General features: G+C 49.4%; 1 protein-coding gene across 1 annotated transcript; it reads left to right on the top strand.

Annotated features, from left to right (window-relative positions):
• The first annotated feature begins 189 nt into the window (after positions 1-189).
• Positions 190-4,177, top strand: RBM43 (RNA binding motif protein 43). The gene is given in 5 exon segments (XM_032115065.1): positions 190-236; positions 238-286; positions 960-1,158; positions 1,607-1,701; positions 1,781-4,177. Coding segments are annotated over 5 exon segments (1,107 nt in total). The 5' UTR covers positions 190-192; the 3' UTR covers positions 2,501-4,177.
• The last annotated feature ends 15,484 nt before the right edge of the window (positions 4,178-19,661 follow it).

Raw genomic sequence — 19,661 nt, 5'->3', positions numbered from 1 at the left:
GCAGAGCCTCGCTGGGTTTGTCCCCAGAGCCGTGGTGGTCCCCAGGATTTTGGACAGACATCACTCCCTCAGCAGCACATTCTGCTTTGGAAATGGAGCTGGGATTGTGCTTTAGGCAGCCCAGGCCCAGAAAAACAACTTCAGAGAAGTTTAAAGAATTCAGATGGAGTGACTGACCTCAGGCACAGTCCCATGAACGCTGCCATGCAGACAAAGAAATTTATCTCCTTTCTTCCAAAAAGTCAACGAGCTGTTACTAAATTTAGTCAATGTTCCACAATTTGCAGTGATTTTGCTGTGGTATTCCCAGTGAAATGTTACTGTTCGTGTCCGTGTAATAAGAATGGAAGGAAAATCTGCTCTTCCTATCAAGACATGGATGCAAATCCTATTTGGGATGGGATTTCTGATTGCTGCTGGGGCTTTGGCTCTGATGCAAATCATGTGTGTGGTTGGTTGTTTCATGCACTGCGAGTCTGAGCTGGCTGGGATTATGTTCTCCCAATTTAACAAGGTTATCCATGTAATAAATGGAGAAAGCTGAGTCAGAACACAGCCTGAGATCCCGGCTCTCCTGGATTTAACAAGGAATCTGCCCCTTCCACTCTGCAAGGAGTCCTTGCTGAGCACCACAAGCAGTTACAATTTTTCATTCTCTTCTAAATTATCAGTGGGACGCTGAACCTTCCAGTTGAGAAACTTAAATTCAGTGCTCGTTTTTACTGCTTTAAGAAGATACTGAGAGGGCGTAAATGGCATTTAAAGCCATTTTTTTAGTGCACGGTAATGTAGGTGCCTGAGGCAGCCTGGCATGCACTGAGATCTGATTCAGCAGGATTAATTAACTCCTGAATGCACATTGCAAAGGGAATGCGAGTCTCTCCAGGGATGGGAATCTGGGAGATCCCTGCGGGGGTCTCCAGGACCCCCTGCATTTACCATGTGCCATCTCTGCACAGGCCACGGGCCAAGCTGCCAGATCCACGAGGACAATTGTCATTGCTGGTGTCCCAGCTGGCCTCCTGCAGGATGATGTCATGGCTGACGTCCTCACCATCCACTTCCAAATGTCGAGGAATAACGGCGGGGACGTGGAAGAGGTCACGTATCCCACACGGAACAAAGGAGTTGCCTACGTAACTTTTGAAGATCAAGAAGGTATTTAAAGTAATGTATTAAAGCACAGCCATCCCCCAAAGAATGAGCCCTAGAGTGCTGATCCCAAGCCAAATGATTTTAAATTGGGATTTTATAGAACTGGGAGACTGAAGCCTCTCTGGTAATCAGGCCGAGGTTCAGGGTTTTATTCCTGCTCGTTGCAGTAATGGCTCACTCGTCATGCAAAGCATTATGTTTGTTTTGCAGGAATAAATTTATACCATGAATAACGTATTCTTTTTGTAGCCAGGCTTTGGGGAATTAATCTCTGCCCATTAATGTGCCGAGGAGACAGGCTCCTGTCTCTCCGAGCAATTTGGAGCAATACATAAAATATTAGCTGAGAGTATTGAGCGGCCTGCCTGTGGGTTTGGTTGCATGAAGGGTTCCAGCGGGCTGGAGGTGACTATTTCACTGCTCAACAAGTGAATCTGGGTTTGTTTTTCAGTTGTGGAGAGTGTTCTGAAGAAGGATCAGCATCTCCTGCAGGACAAGAGGCTGCCCAGGCACTACCCCCTGACAGTGACCCGCTACTGCAACAACGTGAGCTCCTCCCTAATTCATCTAATTGTGCTTAATGCCTAATTAACCACTCCTTAACTTCTCCAATTCAAAATTCCAGGCCTTCCTCTCCGTCACATCCATCCTCAACGTGGCTGTTTTCAGAGATCACTTTGTTTTAGAAGATCTGGTGGAAGAAATGAAAAAGCAGAGCCCGGCTTTGAGCTTCGGGCCTTTGCAGCCCGACGGGCAAATTGCTGTGCAAGGACCCTTCCCAGCCCTCCGAGTGCTGAGAGAATTCCTCCTGTTAAAGGCAGAATCCCTCTCAGAGGAGGACAAAAGAGAGGGGAAATCCCATCAGAGACTGAGGAGGAAGGTGCAGGAGCACAGAGGTGCCACAGAGACAAGGAGCTCTGCTCGGGATGCACACAGGGAAAAACAAGTGGTGGTTCTGGACACGGATATCTATCACTACATGAGGCACTTCCTTCCCAAAACATTCCAGGCAAATGATGTTGTCATTTCTGGTGTCACTGATGGTGACATCACCACAGTGTGCATTGAGAGTGCTGGGAGGAAGGCTGGCGCTGCACACGGGTTAAGGGTCAAGAAAATAATTGAAAACTACTCTGTAGAACTCCAGGAGATTTTATGTAAGGAAAGGCTCTGCTTCAAGGAGCACAGCAGAGGGGAGAAGCTGAGGTACAAACGGCTCTGTGAAAGACTAAAACCCCGTTACCCTAAAGTTCTGATCATTCCTTATGACACCCACATTGATGTTGTGGGAACTTCTGCAGATATTTTCGAGTTTACAGAGCAAGTGAGGAGTCACTCCGGGTAGGAAAGAGTGTTCCTGTGGTTTGTGTTCTCGATTTCTCACCCGGACTGTGCCTGTGGCCCTGTGGCCCTGCAGCTCTCCCACTCTGTCACTGGGATGTCACCTTGTCCCTCTCACAGGCTGGGAACTCTGCACGGGAGGGTGACCAAGCCTGGCCCCCCAAACACCAAATTAAGTTCAGAACAAGAAACCAATGATCTCTGCACTTAGGGAGCAAAGAATTTAAACCTCTTCTGTCCAGAAACAACCACATTTTCCTTTTGATCCCTCAGTGCACTCTCATCCCACCTTGCTCATCACCACCATGATGAGAAAAGAGATTATTTTTTTTTTTCCAGCTGGGTGGGCCAACCTTGTAGGAAACACTGGAGGGAAGTTCTGTGTGAAGTTATGTGAGGAGGTGACCACAGCAGGCAGGAACGGGGACCTTTCCTGTGGCCTTTATCTGCACAGGGATCTTCTCACCCTGGAGGTGCACAGAGGAGAGCAGAGCTGTGACACTTGGCACAACAAACTGCACACAAAATGGACAGGCTTGGGAAAGCCCCAAGGAGATGGCACTGGAAATTCTTCCCTGTAGGAAACAGGCAGGTTTGTTTGCATAGGAACAATAATGGGGGTTTTTTTCCAGTTGGAAAGGCTTCTGCAGCATCTCTTGACAGCACGTTATTTAGACATGAAGGTACATCCAGAAGTTTGATAGGAAAATTTGGGGGCATTCAGACTTTGCAATCAGATTCTTTTAATGCAAATCCGTTTCTGTATCCATTACAAGGGCACAAACGGGGTTTTTTGAAACCGATTTAGAAAATAGCTTTTATTTTGTGGTATCAGTGTGTTTAGGATAATTTGTTAAAACACAGAGCACCGACTCTTTTGTCTGATGTGCAGGGAAAGTTTTAGGGGTTTGTGCTATTGAAGAAAGGAGTTGTACAAAACATTTGTGCTGTTCTAACCAAATCCCAGGTTTTTGGTTGGAAGCCCAAACCTGAAGCCCAAGAAATGCTTGAGGCATTTTCTTGTCACCACTGATTATCCATTGCAATTAGGCCAATGAAAGATGTTAAAGCAGTGCATGAAAAACGACTGTCAAAGCAGCAGGCTGATGAGCTTAAGTGCTTTGCTGAACCAGGAGGAGAGGAGTAGTATTTAAAGATTTCATCCTTTCCAAGTTCCCCTGTGCTCTGCAGGCTCTCCAAGGGGGTCAGAGATGGGGGGGGGGGGGGGGGGGAGAAGATGGATGCTCTGGAAAACTCCCCCTGGAGCTGTTTAGGGTCATCCCCGCAGAACTCAAGCAGAGATGGGAAGATTTTTAACCTTGTCGAAGAGAAAATCCTCTATGAGGGATAATCCTGTAATGAAATTAGTGCTGTTTTCCGGTGTCCACGTTGAGCTGCTCATCTTTTTTCCAAAGAGCCTCATTTTTTTTTCTGATTCAGAGCTTTGGTATTTCCTATTTGCTGGACTGGCAAACCAGTGGCACTGGTGTTTGTGTGAACCCTGACTGGTTGCTGCTGGCTGAGGCTGGGTTTTGAGGCAATTTTGGCAGCAGCATGGTTGGCAGCAGCGCTTCAGGTGTCCTTCAGCTCTGGTTTGCTGCCAAACAACTCCTTCTTACCCAACGATTTGCAGTCACAACCTTGAAATCACAGCTGAATAAAATGTTCTCGTTGAATCCTGGCTCAGCTGTAACAGCTCCTCTTCGCATTCCCTCTGCCCCCATGTCCTTGGCACCCCTTCAGCATTATCCCATTGTTCCCGGGGCTCTCCCATCTGCCGCTCTCATTCCCAGGATGTCGCTTCTGGAGACAAAAAGAGCTTTGCCTCAGCTGTTTTGTTTGTGGAGTGCCTTGTAAAGAGGCATCTGGGGGGTGTGGGTGGGGAAAGAGGAGCTATTGTGCTCCGGGGCTGCTTTTCCAGGTTGGATTTGGCTGGGAACGCCCCACCTTTGGCACCTGGGATGGATCCAGGGCAGGGAGGCGGAGAGGGGTCGAGGTTTCTGTGGCAGGAACAAAGCTGTGACCCAGCACAGCCCAGTGTGTGCTGGGAAAACACAAACAGAATAACGTCACCAAGTGAAGCACATATTCCTTCCCTCAGCATGCAGATTCCATAGATATTGGATGGAATATCCATGGAATAATCCAATGGATATTTAGCTAAAACCCCTCCGATTTGGTCATTGCCATGAAATCTCCAACAAACACAACCAAACAAATCCGTGTTAGGGCTGCTCAGAGATTTGCCAGCTCTCTCCTTCTCACAGTTATTTTTATGGCAAGCAAAGCACTGCTGTCCCTATGAAATTCCACTTGAAAAACATTTGTGGATGTTGGATAATATCCGGGGAAACAGTTGTTATTCCTGAATCTGCTGATTTCACTCAGGACTCTCAGGTTTGCGCCTTAATTTGAATAAAGAACCTGCTCGGGAGACCTCAACAAAATATTTGTGCCCTCACTCGCTGCCCTTGCCCAGAAGGGGATAAATAAGAGTTATAAAAATACAAAGCCTGATTGTGATTTGAGGCACAACTCCTACTGAAAAAGCCTAAAAAATGTAATTAAAAAGGGGCAGAAATAGCAGCAGAATGTGAGCCCAGTTCACTACAGTCAGTGGGGAAAACACCTTAAAAACATGAGGATTTGAGGGATATCCCTCAGCAGGAAAATATTACTGAATCTGGAGGCCCAGGCAATCTCCTGGTTGTCTGGAGGGGCTGGGGGAGGTGATGCAGCAGGAATGATTGACTGGAATCCTTCAGCATCCCTGACACAAAGGGCTGCTGCTGCAGCGGAGGGAAGACAAAGCCTCCCCTCGTCCCCATTGTACCTGTGCCTCTCGTTATGCAGGGGGAAGGATGGATGCCATTCCTGCAGGAAGGGCTTTTTTCCTCATGGAAAACCCTCCTTCCCGCAGGTTTCTTGTCCCCAAAGCTGCCCCTGCCACTTTTGAGCTGCACTGGAACTTGTATGCGCACAAACTACGAAAGATCTGTCACATCTCCTGAAAAAATTGCAGTCCCAGAGGGATAGTCTGAAGGAATATCCTGCTTTTGAGAACCACGTGTTTTATGTAAAAATAACCCCCAGAACGACGAGTAAAAAAAACCAAACAGCGTTAGTAACAATTAACTCATTATCTGAACTTTCACACCTACATCTTTATCAGGCCACACTGGAGACTCAGAAGCATCAAACCCAGATGAAAATGGGAATATTTACCAGCTCAGGATGGTGGGTGAGTCCCTGCAGCCATCCAGGGATGGATCCCACCCAGAGAGAGGAGATGGATTTAGCAGGGATCTCCCTTGGCTCCTGGAACAAACCCTCGTTCCTGTTTTGGAGCACGTCTTGTGCAAGAGAGAGAAGCAGCTGTGACCCTGCCCAGGGAGGGCTGGAAGCGCTTTCTCCACTGCACAACCCTTCCAAGGTAGCTTCTCCCTCATATCCAGGGTGGCCGGGGTTCCAGGATCCATGGTTTCCATCCAGTTTAATTCCAAATAACTCCTTTGGGCTCCTTCCCTTCAACTGCTGCAGTTACCAGTGAAAAGACCTTTTCCACCCCTCTCTTTTAAATTAGGAGCACAGAGAAACCACGTGTGGATACTTCACCACCTTCACCTAAATTAGAGGGTGGGAGTCTTCCCTGATTTCTGCAGCAGCTGCCTGTAGATAACCAGACAACCTGGCCAAGGGAATAAAAAATAATCATTAATTTTAATTATGATCTAAAACAAACCCAAAAAAATCGAGTAAGACTGCACAACTCAGAACTGACAGCACCTGGTCTGCTTGTACTTACTTTTTCCTTAGTTTGGAGAGTTGTAGAACATCTGCTGGAAAACAAATCCCTTTTTCTACTTTCCTAGCACAGCTTTCCTCTGTCTCCTGACACCCATTAATGACCTTTGAAGAAATCTCCTAAAAGGAACTCACTCAAAGAAAAACCTCACCCCTAAAGGCAGCAGCCAGCAGCGCTGGGGTGTTGCATTAAAAGCACTTTTCCAGGTGGATTTTCCCTGTCCTTTCTGCTCCTGCCTTTGGCATTGGAGCACTGGGGATCAGCACCTGCCCCCCACAATACCAAAAGGGAAAAAAAAAAGGGATAAAAAATACTGGAAAAACAAAATTCTGTTGTGTTTGTACAGCTGGAATAGTTTCATACTCCTGAAATTGCTGCCACGGTGGGGAAGGAATGCCGGGGCTGCTGAGTGTGGGACGGACAAATAAATAGCAGCGCTGGATCGGGATCGGGCAGGAAAGGTGGGATGAGCCCTGCAAGCCCAAAGGTGCGGAGCTGGTCCGTTTGGGGTCAGCTCTTGGCTCCCCTCTGCTGCTCCTCCGGCGGGACACGGGGACACGAGCAGGTGCCACCAGCCGGATCTGTCCCGTCCGCCTGCTCCTGCCGTAAGCACGGGAACACAAGAGGGAGCCAGATGCCTTGGAGCCGGAATTCCAAGGTCTGCGCCGGGGTCCTGCCCCGGTGCGGCAGGAGGAGATGCCGGGATCGGGTCCTGCTCTGTCCCCGAGCTGCGGGAAGCTGAGCTCAGCTCCCGTTTCCCTGCAGGAGATGTTGGGAGCGGCTCCTTCCCATCTTTCCTTGCCCAGGATGCTCTCCCAGCGCCTTCTTTCAAGGTTCGCCAGAAACGGCATTTCACGCTGAAATCGTGGCTGTCTGAGGTGACCAGAAGGCTGTAATTAACCCCTTGTTAAACATCGTGTAATTAAACCCTGCTGTAATGAATCCCGTGTTAAACCCCATCATTTACCCCGCGGAGCCAGCTGAGCTCAGCCAGGCTCCACCCGGGGCAGGTCACCCCGGTGCCCAGGTGTGGGGAGTGACCACGCCGTGACCACCGTGCTGAGAGAGGAGGGAATTCCCAGTTGGAAAAACATGGAATGAGATGATCTTTAAGGCCCTTCCCAACCCAAACCACGCTGCTCTCTGGGCGTAATACCCCCTTTACCTCCCATCCCTCGGAGGTGAGGCCCTGCTGTGATCCCGGCTTACCTGGGCTCCTGATCTCTCCAAGGACACGGATTTTGGAGGATCCCGGCCTCCACTGCACTGAGGAATTCAACCCTTCCCTTCTCCTCCGGGCTGCAGTCAGTGAGCAGCACTGGCACCACAGGTTTGATTGTCAGTTTAGGCACCCTTAAGTAAAAATTTTAAAATCTTCTCTTCCATTTTGACAACTTTTTCCTGGCGTTACACCAAAAGCCACTTCTCTCCTTAATGCTACGAATAAATGTGCTCTGCCTGGCCTGCACTGGGGACTTGCTTTGATCAACTCATCACTTTCACCAGCACCTGGGTGCTTTCATTTCTTAGCAAAGAGGTTTTGTGTGGATACAACCAGTCCCGAACGAGTGGGAAGTTTTAATGCCCTCGGTAAACCCCCCTGAGAGGCTTTTCCCTGCTCTGGGAACGTCTCCCCCAGGAGCGAAGGGCTTCGGCATTTCCCTCAGCAGCACTTGGCGCTTCCCAAACTTTCTGAACAACGCATGGAGAGACTCGAGCGTCTGCTGTGCCAGCCCAAATGAGAGAAGGGAGGATTTTGCAGGCTCGTTAATGCCTGGCAGCGACAGGCCTGGATGGGCTGTGATGGGATTTACAGAAATTCCTGTAGGGGAGGGGCCTCGTTTGGATGCAAAAAAAAGGCAGGAAGAGGGAGCACAATCTTACTGAGATACGGCTTAACCTGTGCCTCCAAAAGCACTCTTAAAAACGGGGCTGTAAATGGTTTTTGTAGCAGCTGCAGGATTCTCCCCACACGTGGAGCTGTTGGAGCTCAGCCCCATCAGCCACCCCGAGATCAAACCGGGGTAAATCAGCTGCGAAGGAGAGAGCTGGAGATGGAAAGATGAGGAAAAGCCACAAAACAGCAGCATTTAAGCCCCCCTGAAGGCAGACCAGAATAAATAACTGCCTTTATTTCGTTGTTGGCAGCGCTGTCCCCAAAGTGCCACCCGCCTCCCTCCGTCCCTGTCCCCAGCCTGCTCTGCTCCTCGGCACCCCGGAGTCATCCTCTCCTGGAGCTGCCGAGGAATTGGAGGCAGCTGTTGGCTCGCTCCCCCTCTTCCCAGCCCGTTTTGCATTCCTGGGAAGCGCACGCAGCGCCCGGGGCTGTGCTTGGCTCTCCCGGCACTGATGCTGCAGGAACGGGGCCAGTTTTCACACCCCCTCCCTGCCCTGGGCTGCGGCTGTTTGGGTACCAGACATGAACTCGGTGTGCAATGTCAGCAGCCTCAGAGGTATTTAAAGTCTTGCTGATTTGGGGCTTGTTAAATTTTGAGGTTTTTTTAATTTTTAATTTTTTTTTTTTGGTGTTAAGTTCTCAGTTTTTTAATGTGAGTAACCTTGAAGAGCTTCCAGACTTGCAGTGCTGCCATGGGAATCACAGATTGAATGCCTAATCAAATGAGAGAGCCTCGAGGATTATATTTGTCTTCGAATGAGAAGAAATTTGGGTTAGGAGGGACCTTAAAGCCCATTTTGTTCCAACCCCTGCCGTGGGCAGGGACACCTCCCACTATCCCCGATTGCTCCAAGTCCTGCCCAACCTGGCCTTGTCTTATCTTACCAGAATTTTCCAAGCCATTTTCCTAAACTAATTATATTTAATTGAGGATATCCAGCCTCCCCTGGACGATAATTGATCCTCCTTTGGAGCAGGTGATTTGTTGTCTTGGTCTCTGCTTTACTGGGAATGCCAAGGAGGGGCTGGCAGTGCCTTTCCTGGCGCTGTTTGTGAAGTGTCACTGAGCGAGGACAGGCTGCAAAACTGTCCTGGTGCTTCCACATTCCCTGAAGTGTTTCCTGGGATCATGGACTGGATAAAGTGCTCGCTTCAAATAAAAAAAAAACAATTTTCCCTGGACTTGGACAGGACACAATCGAGAGGATCCCTGGGACAGGTACTCCAGGATGTCTGACTGTGGCTGAGGCTGAGATTCCCAAACATTTCAGGTGCCCTGGGATCTGACCCAGCTCTTCCAGCCCTCCTGCCCTGTTTTCCTCAGGGATTTGTGCTGCCTGCTGGGAGCCTCATCGCTAAAAATGAGTGTGAGAGGCCTCGAAAGTGAGCTCAGCCCCTCCACTCCCGAGCTCTTATCTGGATCAGCCCTTCCCAAGGCTCATCCACCACCACCCCACACCCAGCGGGGAACAAACCCTGGCATCACAGCACTGAGGAGTTCAGCTCCGTGTTTTCCCCCATTACCATTTGTAAACACTTCGCTGTCTAATTCCAGGTGGGAATTAAAGCAGCTCCCCCACCCCCCAGGCCAGGGCTGCTTGGAGAGGCTGACAATTTCCTGGAAAATCCAGCTGTTCCCACTAATGAGCCTCGAGATGCCCGTGCTCGGTTGTAGCTGCAGCTCTGGCAGGGGAGGCCCCGAGCCCCTTTGATAATTCCTGGTGGTTTTTAGAGGGTTTTGTTCCTCCTGCTGTCCTTATTCCACTTGCAAAGGCCTGCTCCTCACGCTGGGAAGTTTTCCTTTTGAAGTATTCCCTGTGGGAAATATTTTAAGAATACCCATTAAAATACTGTTTAAAAAACGCTATAATAAAAAATTTTTTAAAAAATTCCTTGTTGCTGGTTCCATCAGGTGAGGGTGACACACGGAATGGGCTCTGACAGGAGAAGGCAAATTGGGGCAAATTACCCCAAACAGCGAGGGGAACAGCACAAATTCTAAATTTCTGGGAAAACCCCACATTTTTATATCAATCCATTCAATAAAAGGTACTTTTTATTTAGGGTGGGATTGAACTTTTGCAGCTCTGGTGCAGTTTGAGGAATGGTTTCACTCCCTTCACGTGGCACGTTCAGATTTTCACAAATCACTTTGCAAATCACTGGCGTTGCTTAGTGGGAAGCTGGGCAAAATCAAGCAGAATTGTTAAATATTGCTGCTGAGTGGCTCTTGCAGATCCTTCAGCACTGAATAAATAAAACTGAGTTGTCGTTTATCTTCATGGTTGCACTGGTGAGCAGAAGTAATCCAGCCCCTGGGCTGTGCAAGCCTGGTTTGCAGGAATCTGTGAAATTCCTGGTGATCCATCGAGGGCTTGTGGTCTGCCCTGAATTTGTGCCTGAATTTGTGCTTTATGTGAGCAGGAAAAACATGAAAAATAAATATGGACAGGGCAAATGAGGAGCAAAATTCCCAACTCCACGTGGGTGCTGAGGTCAGTCCCAGCTTCCCATCACCTCCAAGGGATCTCCTGCCCTTTTGGGATGCGTGGGGTTGGGTGGATGCTGAGGACAACACCGGGAGCTCCTTGGGGATGTATCAAACACAGGGAAAATGGATTGGAAAAAGCAGCTTCTCTCAGGATTGTGGCAGTCCAGGCTGTGCTGCCACAGAATCGGAGTTGTTTAGGTTGGAAAAGACCTTTAGGATCATCAAATCCAACCATGAACTGCTGAGGCCGCCACTAACCCTGTCCTGAAATGCCACATCTGCAGCACTTGGAAATCCCTCCCGTGGGATGCAACCCCAGGAGGTGCCCAAAAAATTAATGTATTTTATATTTTATGTCCATGAATGTGTATATTTCTATATTTAATCGATTTCTGTGGTATATATGATATAAATAACTGTATTTAAATATATATTTATACAGAATATGCTGTGTTTATCTATTTGTGTTATTATACATGAAAATTTAATGATCTTATCATGGAACTATAAATATATTATTGATATTAACTTCTCTTCACATGGGCAGCACTCTAAAGCTGAGCTCCACACCACTCACCCCTTCCAGGAACCACCTGGACGTGCTCCATAAATTCACAAATTTCCATAGGCCGAAAAGGCAGGATTGTCCTGGGCGAGGCTGAGCCACAGCTGGATAAATCCCTCCTTTTTTTTGGGAAAGGCTGGCAGGGAAAACTTGCTGGGTTTTGTGTTGAAAATGAGATTTTTCAGGATTTCTACAGAGCCTTCAGTCCCCAGGGCCGTCACTCTGCACCCTGGCAGAGCCTGAGTGAAAGGCACCGTGTCAGCACCAATTATGCCTCTGACATCCTCAATATTGAGACACCTCCGGAGCCTGAAATCATTCCCACAAACGTGTTTGTGGCACCTCAGCCTTGGGAAATTTTCCAGAGATGATCTTCGGTTTGGGCTCCTGGAATAATGGGATTTGGTTTTCCAGGGATGCCAGGGATTTGCTGCAGCCCTGTGCTGGGAAGTTTGGACTTCACCTGAATTCCATCCTATTCCTCTGGAGTTATTTCCCATGATAGCCCAGCATATTAACATGGAATTTGGGCTCCTGGAATAACGGGATTTGGTTTTCCTTGGATGCCAAGGGTTTGCTGCAGCCTCGTGCTGGGAAGTTGTGGTTCCACCTGGATTTTATCCCATTCTTCTGCAATTATTTCCCATGATGGTCCAGCACTTCAACATGGAATTCGAGGCAATGCCTCAATTGTTTGGAAAAGCGAGCATTCTGTAAAATGAGCACAAATGTTCTGTGGTTTCAGAACTGTCAAAGTATTGGAATTTCTTTGTTGTTCTATGGATTGAGGAGCGGAGGCAAAGAGGGCAAACGCTTGCCCGGGGCTGCGCATTTGGTGGGAGAATAAAACCTGACAATAGCACAGTAAGGTCAGGCCAGGGAAATATGAACACTCAGTCAGCCTCGGGAATTTGGGAAGTGCAGGACACCAGACCCCACACCGTGTTTGTGTTCCTAAAGTCCCCGTGTTGAGCTCTCTGCCTCTCTGGGATGTATTCAAAACACACCAAAAATCCAGTATATTCCTAGCTGGAAAGATGAAAACCCCTGACAGTTAAATCAATGGAAAATTGTTGCAATATCCACTGTGGGAATCTCATGTGGAATTACAACGTTGGTGAGGTTGGAAAATCCCTCTGGGATCGAGTCCAACCATTCCCAGCAGTGCCAAGGCCGCCACTGCCCCTTGTCCCCAAGGGCTGCATCCACAGGGCTTGGAAATCCCTCCAGGAATAGAAATTTTCTATAATATCCAACATCAACCTTCTCTGGCACAACTTTTGAGGCCTTAGGATACCTCTAAGATTCCTCCTTGTCGGGCTGGGAGTTCCAGGAAATCCAGTGGGATCCTCGGTGAGGGTGACCACATCCCGTTTTACCCCATCCCAGCAAGTGCTGATCCATGGGTGATCCCACATTCCAGGCGTTCTGCTGGCTGTGCTCCAGCAGAGAGGCACCAGAGGCTGTCTTTAGATCACGGCTGCTTTGTTTTTGTTGCTCTGGGAGGTTCATTTCCAGAGGGGTTTTCAAGAATTCGTTTCCGTTTCCCTCCGGTGCTCACCTGTAAGGCAGAGCCGGAGATTCGGCAGCGCTGCCTCACTTCACACCCTCCCCAAACCCATTAATGCCCACCCGGAGCTCCTCAAGGTGTTAATGGATCACGGGATGCTCAGCCCTGCCCGGAGCTGGGAAAACCGGGAGAGCTCCAAGGAACTCCACAAGTCACGGGTGCTGTGATCCCAGAAAAGCTGGGAGCACCTGAGGGGTCTGGACACCTGTAACCCCACAGAGGAGCTGGCACAGGCAGCTTTGCCCGCACAAAAACCACACCCAGGTGTGCCAGGGCAGAGCCACGAGCCCTCCGTGTCACCCCATCGCCTTCAACGCGGCCGGAACTCCCAAATCCCGGGGAAGAACCGCGGAGCGTGGATGGCGGAGCATCCTGCCGGTGCGCGAAACCATGGCAACAACTCCTTTAGGCGTTTCTGGGCTGGTTAATTTGGCCTAAACACTTCACAGGCGGGTTTTTTCCCCCTCCAGCTATTTTTATATTTTCATTTTGCTGTGGATTTTAATAGGCTGGGCCGAGATCTTTGTCCCTGCCCGCAGCTGCAGCGTTATGAGGCACTCTCAGACACTTCTCACTAAAATTCCTGCGGCGGAAAAGAGCCCGGCTTGCCAGAGCATCACACCTCGTGCCTGACACCTTTCTTAACCTCCCAAACGGGGCTAACAAAGCTCAGACTAAGACAGGGGCCCTGCTGCCAGCAGAGGAGGAGTCGAGGCTTCATTTTCCTGGGCGCCTGCAGGTCCCCCCCACCCCCAATCACTCGAGTCAAGTAATTATTGTTATTAAAGGAAGAGCAGCAAAGCTCAGACAGCGAAGAGGGAGATGCTTTTTGACTTCTGCAGACACTTTTTTTGTTGGTAAGATTACCCTCAAGAACAAGAGAGCCCATTTAATTCCCAGAGTAATGACTCTCCAGCAGCCCCAATTCTCCCATTTTCCAAGCACATTTAGCTGCCTGATCTCCAGATTGCTGGGAAGATGCCGTCAGGTACCGGGCTGAATGTCAGCCGTAAAAGCTTAATAAGTGACATGCTTTACATTTTTTCGGTGCAATCGAATCTAAAAGCTTCCACTCAGTTCAAATTACCAGAGGTAATTTCAACACAGCTGTCAAGGCTTTTTTTTTTTTTTTTTTTTCCTCCCTTCCCTCCTAGAAATGGGAGTTTTTCCTAATGTGCTTTTCCATTTCGGGGCTGATTTCTTTGTGTGCAGGTATCGCTGGGGAGAGGTGAAGCCTCACCTTTTGCTGGCAAGGTGTTTTCTGGTCCTTCTGTCACATCCCTGCTGCTGGAAATGGTCCCTCAAATTCAAATTGGGGTGGATTTCAATCTGATATCCAGGTCTGAGCTCCTGGGGCTGGAGCGAGGAAGGCTGAAACCAAAAAATAAATCTGTTAAATGCTAAAAAAATCCTTTTTTTTTTTTTGCAAACCAGCCTCAGGTTGTGCCATGTTGGATATTAAGGAAAATTTCTTCCCCAGAATGGTTGTCCAGGTTGGCAGGGGTGGAGTCCCCATTCCTGAAGGGATTTTGAAGCCCTGTGGATGTGGCCCTTGGGGACAAGGGGCACTGGTGGCCTCGGCAGGGCTGGGGACATTTGGACTCGATCCCAGAGGGATTTACCAACCTCACCAATGCTGTAATTCCACATGAGATTCCCAGCAGTGGACATTGCCACAAAATTTCTTTGAAATCCCTGGAATGGTCCTGGCTGGGTGCATGGAGCACTCCCAAAGGTGCCTTTTGAAGGAAAAAGGGCAGAAATCCCTCACGCCTGCTCAGGTGGAGGAAGGGTTGAATCCCTCTGCATCTAAAGAAGAAAAATCCGAATTTCAGTGCTTGCAGCTCTTGGTTATTATGGATTGCAGAGTCAGGCATGGGGAAAAGTTCTTAGGGTGGGTTTAGGGTGACAGAAAAGTGACATTTCCATGTGAACAGGCTGGGATTGAGCCCAGGATGCTCCTTCAGCCCTGACTAAACGGGTACTTAACCCTGAGCTTAAACATTTTGCTGGCCTGGGCTTTACCAGCACTGACTTTTAAACAATGAGGAGCCCATTTGGGAGCCCTCAGTGCCACCGTGCCCTTCCTGAAGGCCTTTCTTTGGCACTGGGGTGGCTTTTGGAGACACTGATGTGTTGGGGTCCCTCCCCCGCCGTGTAGCCCTGGCAGAGGGGCCCTGAGGGCACAGACACGGGGCTTCCCTGTCCCTGCTCAGCCTCGTTCCCGTTGGTTGGTTTGTGTTCCCTGCACGGGCAGAAGGACCCTTGGTCCCGTGACTGGAACAGTTCCTGGGCAGAGCTCCGGCCATGCGGCTGGAGAAATAAACATCTCTGAAACATCTAGCAAGAATCTGTCTGTCCATATATATTTCCTTTCCACGGGACTCCTGGTTTGATATATGCGTGTTGCAGTATCCCCACTGCAACAAATGGTGGAGAATTGAGAGCAGAACGATCCCCGATCCCTAAGCGACTGATTTGTGTGAGTAAACCCTGGAAACTTTGGATTCCTCTTCTTGGTTTTGCTTTGCTATTCCATATCTAAACTATGGAGGAACCGTGGGAAGACTCTTGGCTCTCAGAGCCGCATATGGACATTTATCTTAAACTTAAAACGATTCTTGAACAACGATTTGTAAATTTTAGCTTGATTCAAGCTCAGAAAGAACTGAAACACTTCCTGGCATGGTTGTTTAAGAACTTTTTCTATGTTTCTTGGGATTTAATTCTTACCAAGGGCTTTTGGAAAACCGTTTGGACACAGTTAATATTTGAGTCAAAATATATGCCGATGGAAGAATATTTTCGTGAATATTATTTAGTTACCGAGACTGCTGAGCAATGTCAGCTGTGTCCTGGCGAAGGGAAGCCTGGTGCAGGGACCGTGTGGCCCAGGCCACGTGCACCGAGCGCTCTCCGAGCAGCAGCGAGGCAGTTCCCGCGCGCGGGCGGAGCCACGCGAGCCGCAGTGTCGGTGGTGGAGCGAGGCGCGGCGGGACCCGGCGGTGCCTGCCCGGTCCTGTGCAGCGCGTGGTGGAGCGAGCCCCGTGAACGCCCGGCCGAGAGGGGCGGCGCGCGGGCGGCGGCGGGCGGCGGTGGCGGTGGAACGGAGCCGCGCCCAGCCGAGACGCGCGCTGGAGCAGGGCGCGGGGGGGTCATCGCTCGGGGGCCCGGCCGAGACGTGGGTGCAGCGCCCGGCATCGGCAGCGAAGCTGCGACCAGAGGAGGCGACGCGCGGAGAACTGAGCGGCGCGGCCCGGCCCGGCCCGCGCAGCCCCGAACGCGACCCCGGGAAGAGCGCGCAGGCACCAGCAGCCCCGACAATTCCAACACGGGAGCGACCGAAGGAGAGAGCAAAGACGCAGCGAGACAGAAAACAGCAGCCACTCGGAAAAACATCATAGTAACTAAGACCTTAGGGATAGTAAAATGGTATAATGTTAAGCAAAATTATGGTTTTATAACAAGGTGTGACAACCAGCAAGACATATTCGTGCATAGAACTGCTATTAAAAAGAATAACCCTGAAAAACGCATCCCAAGCTTGGGAGATGGAGAGGTGGTGGAATTTAATATTGTACTAGGGAGAAAAGGGTTACAAGCATCGCAGGTCACTGGGCCTGATGGTGTTCCTGTAAAAGGCAGTATATATGCAAAAAATCGTAGTCATGTTAGACAGTATCTCCATTGTAAGTCCCCCCTACAGTCTCCCTTTCCTAATCCCACCTTTCCCTTTTACCCTATGTCCTATTACCCCCAGTGTATTCCCAATCCGTTTTTTCATCCATGGTTTCCCTCACAAAACCATGCTTTTGCCAATTGTTTCCCCAAAAATCCCTTTCCAATGCCGAGTGGGGGATGAAAAGGGGGAGGGAAGAAGTTAAACCCTCTCCTGCCTCAGTTTCCCCACAAAGCATGCTCAGAGAATTCTGTCTCCCTTCTGTCAGCCCTAAGATGTTCCAGAGAATCTGTTTGGACATTTAAAGACTCAGGAGGGTGGCTTGTTTTGTTCTGAAACTGTTCTTGTTATGTTTATCCAGTTGTTTTCATTCTCCTTTTATTAAAATAAAACGGGTGAGGTGTTGGGGTCCCTCCCCCGCCGTGTAGCCCTGGCAGAGGGGCCCTGAGGGCACAGACACGGGGCTTCCCTGCCCCTGCTCAGCCTCGTTCCCGTTGGTTGGTTTGTGTTCCCTGCGCGGGCAGAAGGACCCTTGGTCCCGTGACTGGAACAGTTCCTGGGCAGAGCTCCGGCCATGCGGCTGGAGAAATAAACATCTCTGAAACATCTAGCAAGAATCTGTCTGTCCATATATATTTCCTTTCCACGGGACTCCTGGTTTGATATATGCGTGTTGCAGGATCCCCACTGCAACACTGATGTTCGTCAGAAAGTCCCCCTGTTGCACTTGCAGGCTCTGAGTGGGTCCTGCTGAGCCCCAAACTCCATTTCTAACGTGGTCAAAGATGCTTCATCACCCCAAAACATTTGTCTCACTTTCAAAGAAGGGATGGGTCAATTCTGGGGGGGGTTGAGTAGTTTTAGCTCTGGAGAAGCTGTGTTTGGGTTGTCCCAGAGACTTGGAGCATCAGGGGGTGCTGGAACATCCCTGGGGACAGGGACAGCTCTGGACCCCAAATTTTCCCAGTTTTTCAGGGAACTCAGCAATCTCTGTAATCCCATCTGTCCCAGGACTATCTCTGGTTTTCCCTGCCCTGTTCCTTCCCCTCACACCAGGACTGCCAGGAGTGGGAATTATCCTTTCTCAGTCCCACAGGACAGGGGCTGCTCCTCTGCTCAGGGACAGACCCCACCCACAATTCCCGCACCTTCGACCTGACCTGAGATTCTCCCACCTCCCCCTTCTCCAAAGCTTCTCCAGGTGCTGAATCCCTTTTGAAATGATCTTTTTCTCTTCCTTAACCGTGTCCTCCAGCCCTGCTGCTGCCACATTTTGGTTTTGCAGCTCAGCACAACCCAGGAGCACCTCGGGGACCTTTTTCCTGCCTGGCTGAGCCCATCACCAGCAGCCAGGGTGAAATCGTGAAATCCTCTGGTTTTTATTCCAACATTGCAAGCCCAGAACCTGCTCTGAGGGCACAGGGAGCAATTCTCTCCAAATAGTTGTGAACATGAGCAGAATGCACTCTAAAAGCAGGAGGGAGAAGGGAACGAGCACAATTCCTTCCGGCAAAGGTCGCTGCTCCTCGTTCCCTTTCTGAGGCCTCTGAACAAAAAGGCTGAAGCAGAAAACTCTTCAAAATGCAAAGTTTTATGGCACATTAGGCAAGAAAGGAAAAACCTGGGGATGAACTGACCTCGAGTTTGGTGATGGAGGAAAAAGAGAAAAAAATAATCACAGCAAACAGCGTTTTCCTCACGGTTTGCTCCAAGGAAATCCAGGTTGCCCTGAATTTCTGCGTCCGAGGGCTCGGATGTGCTTCCATCTAAGCACACAAGGTCCCCACACAGTTCACAAAATGCTTTTCCTCGGTTTTCTGGCCAAAAGAGACTTTCCCAGGAAAGCAGAGCTCCATTTGATAAGGGTTTGTTGGAGCTGGCAGTTCAGGAGACAGGAATTGTGTGGGAGCCTCTGCTGGGGGGTTCCCTCAGCAGCTCCCATCATCAGTCCTCTCTGGAGTGTCCTACTAAAAAAGGACCTCAAATAATCCTCCTTCAAACGATGCTAGGAACAACTTTTGGGGATTTTAAAAGGGTTTTGTTCCCATTTAGATGAATCCGATGCCAGCGGAACCCACTGTGCTCCAAACTGTGCTGGGGATGCATCTGCCAGCAGCAGCCCAGAACTTCACCCCCTTCTTTTATGCCCTTGGTGGTTTATTTTGGTCATTTTTTAAAAATTTTTTTTCATTTCTTTTCATTTAGTTTATTTTGTTTATTTTGTCTTGCACTCTCAGGCAGCTCCTGGGTGCTCAAATTCCCCCCTCTGGGATCATTCCAGCTCATAAAGGATGGGACATTTGGCTCTGCAGAGACCCAAACCTCGAGGCTGAGCAGCATTTGCAGCATCACCCCGAAATCTGAGATCCTGATTAAGGTCTTCCTCCAATTCCTAGGGAATGAGAAGGAATTTGTATGGCAAGGTGGAATGGCTGGAATTCAATGGAAGAAGTGTCCAGGTGAGATTTTTTTCCCTCAGAAAATCCTCATGGAAGAAGACTGGAAAGATACAAATATATTTCAAGTTTTGATGAAAAGAAGCGTTCAAACAGGAGGAAGAGGGAGGGGAGAGTGTGGGAAGGGAAATTTCTGTGGGATCATGCTTTGTAACTCCCCAGGTTTAGCTGAGTGATGGAGCAGAAGTGGAAGAGCTGCTTGGAAAGATCCAACCTGGAAGGGAGAAGCTCCCATAGAGGGCCCAAAAGCCCAGGAAAAGGCATTCCAGGGAATTCACATTTGATTTCAGCAGAATCCTCTGAACTGAGCATGATAACAAGGAACCTGTGCCTCTGTGCCAGCGGGATATTGCTCTTTATCCATATTTTACAGCCCATCTCAAGGTAACCAGACCTGGTCCTCCTGGCAGGCACCCTGAACATCTTTAATTCCAACGCTTTGCAGGGGAGGCATTTGAAGGAAGGAGGGAAAATGGGAATGATGGTTGTTTTTCCTGCTTTTTTTCCCCCCACCAAACGGAGCGGGAAGCAGGAGCTCAGGAGCATTGTCCCGTGCACACACACCTGCCTTAGGGATGCCAAACTGGTTATTAAGATTATTTCTTCTCCTAAAAATAGAATCCCAGGCATCCATCCTGTCAGGTGGATAATGCCTGGGATTTTCACGACTTGACACAAAAATGACAGAGCTGAGGATTCAAA

Source organism: Corvus moneduloides, chromosome 7 (assembly GCF_009650955.1).
Source record: "Corvus moneduloides isolate bCorMon1 chromosome 7, bCorMon1.pri, whole genome shotgun sequence".
In the NCBI taxonomy this organism is placed as follows: Eukaryota; Metazoa; Chordata; class Aves; order Passeriformes; family Corvidae; genus Corvus; species Corvus moneduloides.
The sequence above is the reverse complement of the archived record's forward strand: the minus strand, read 5'-3'. Positions and strand labels throughout refer to the sequence as shown.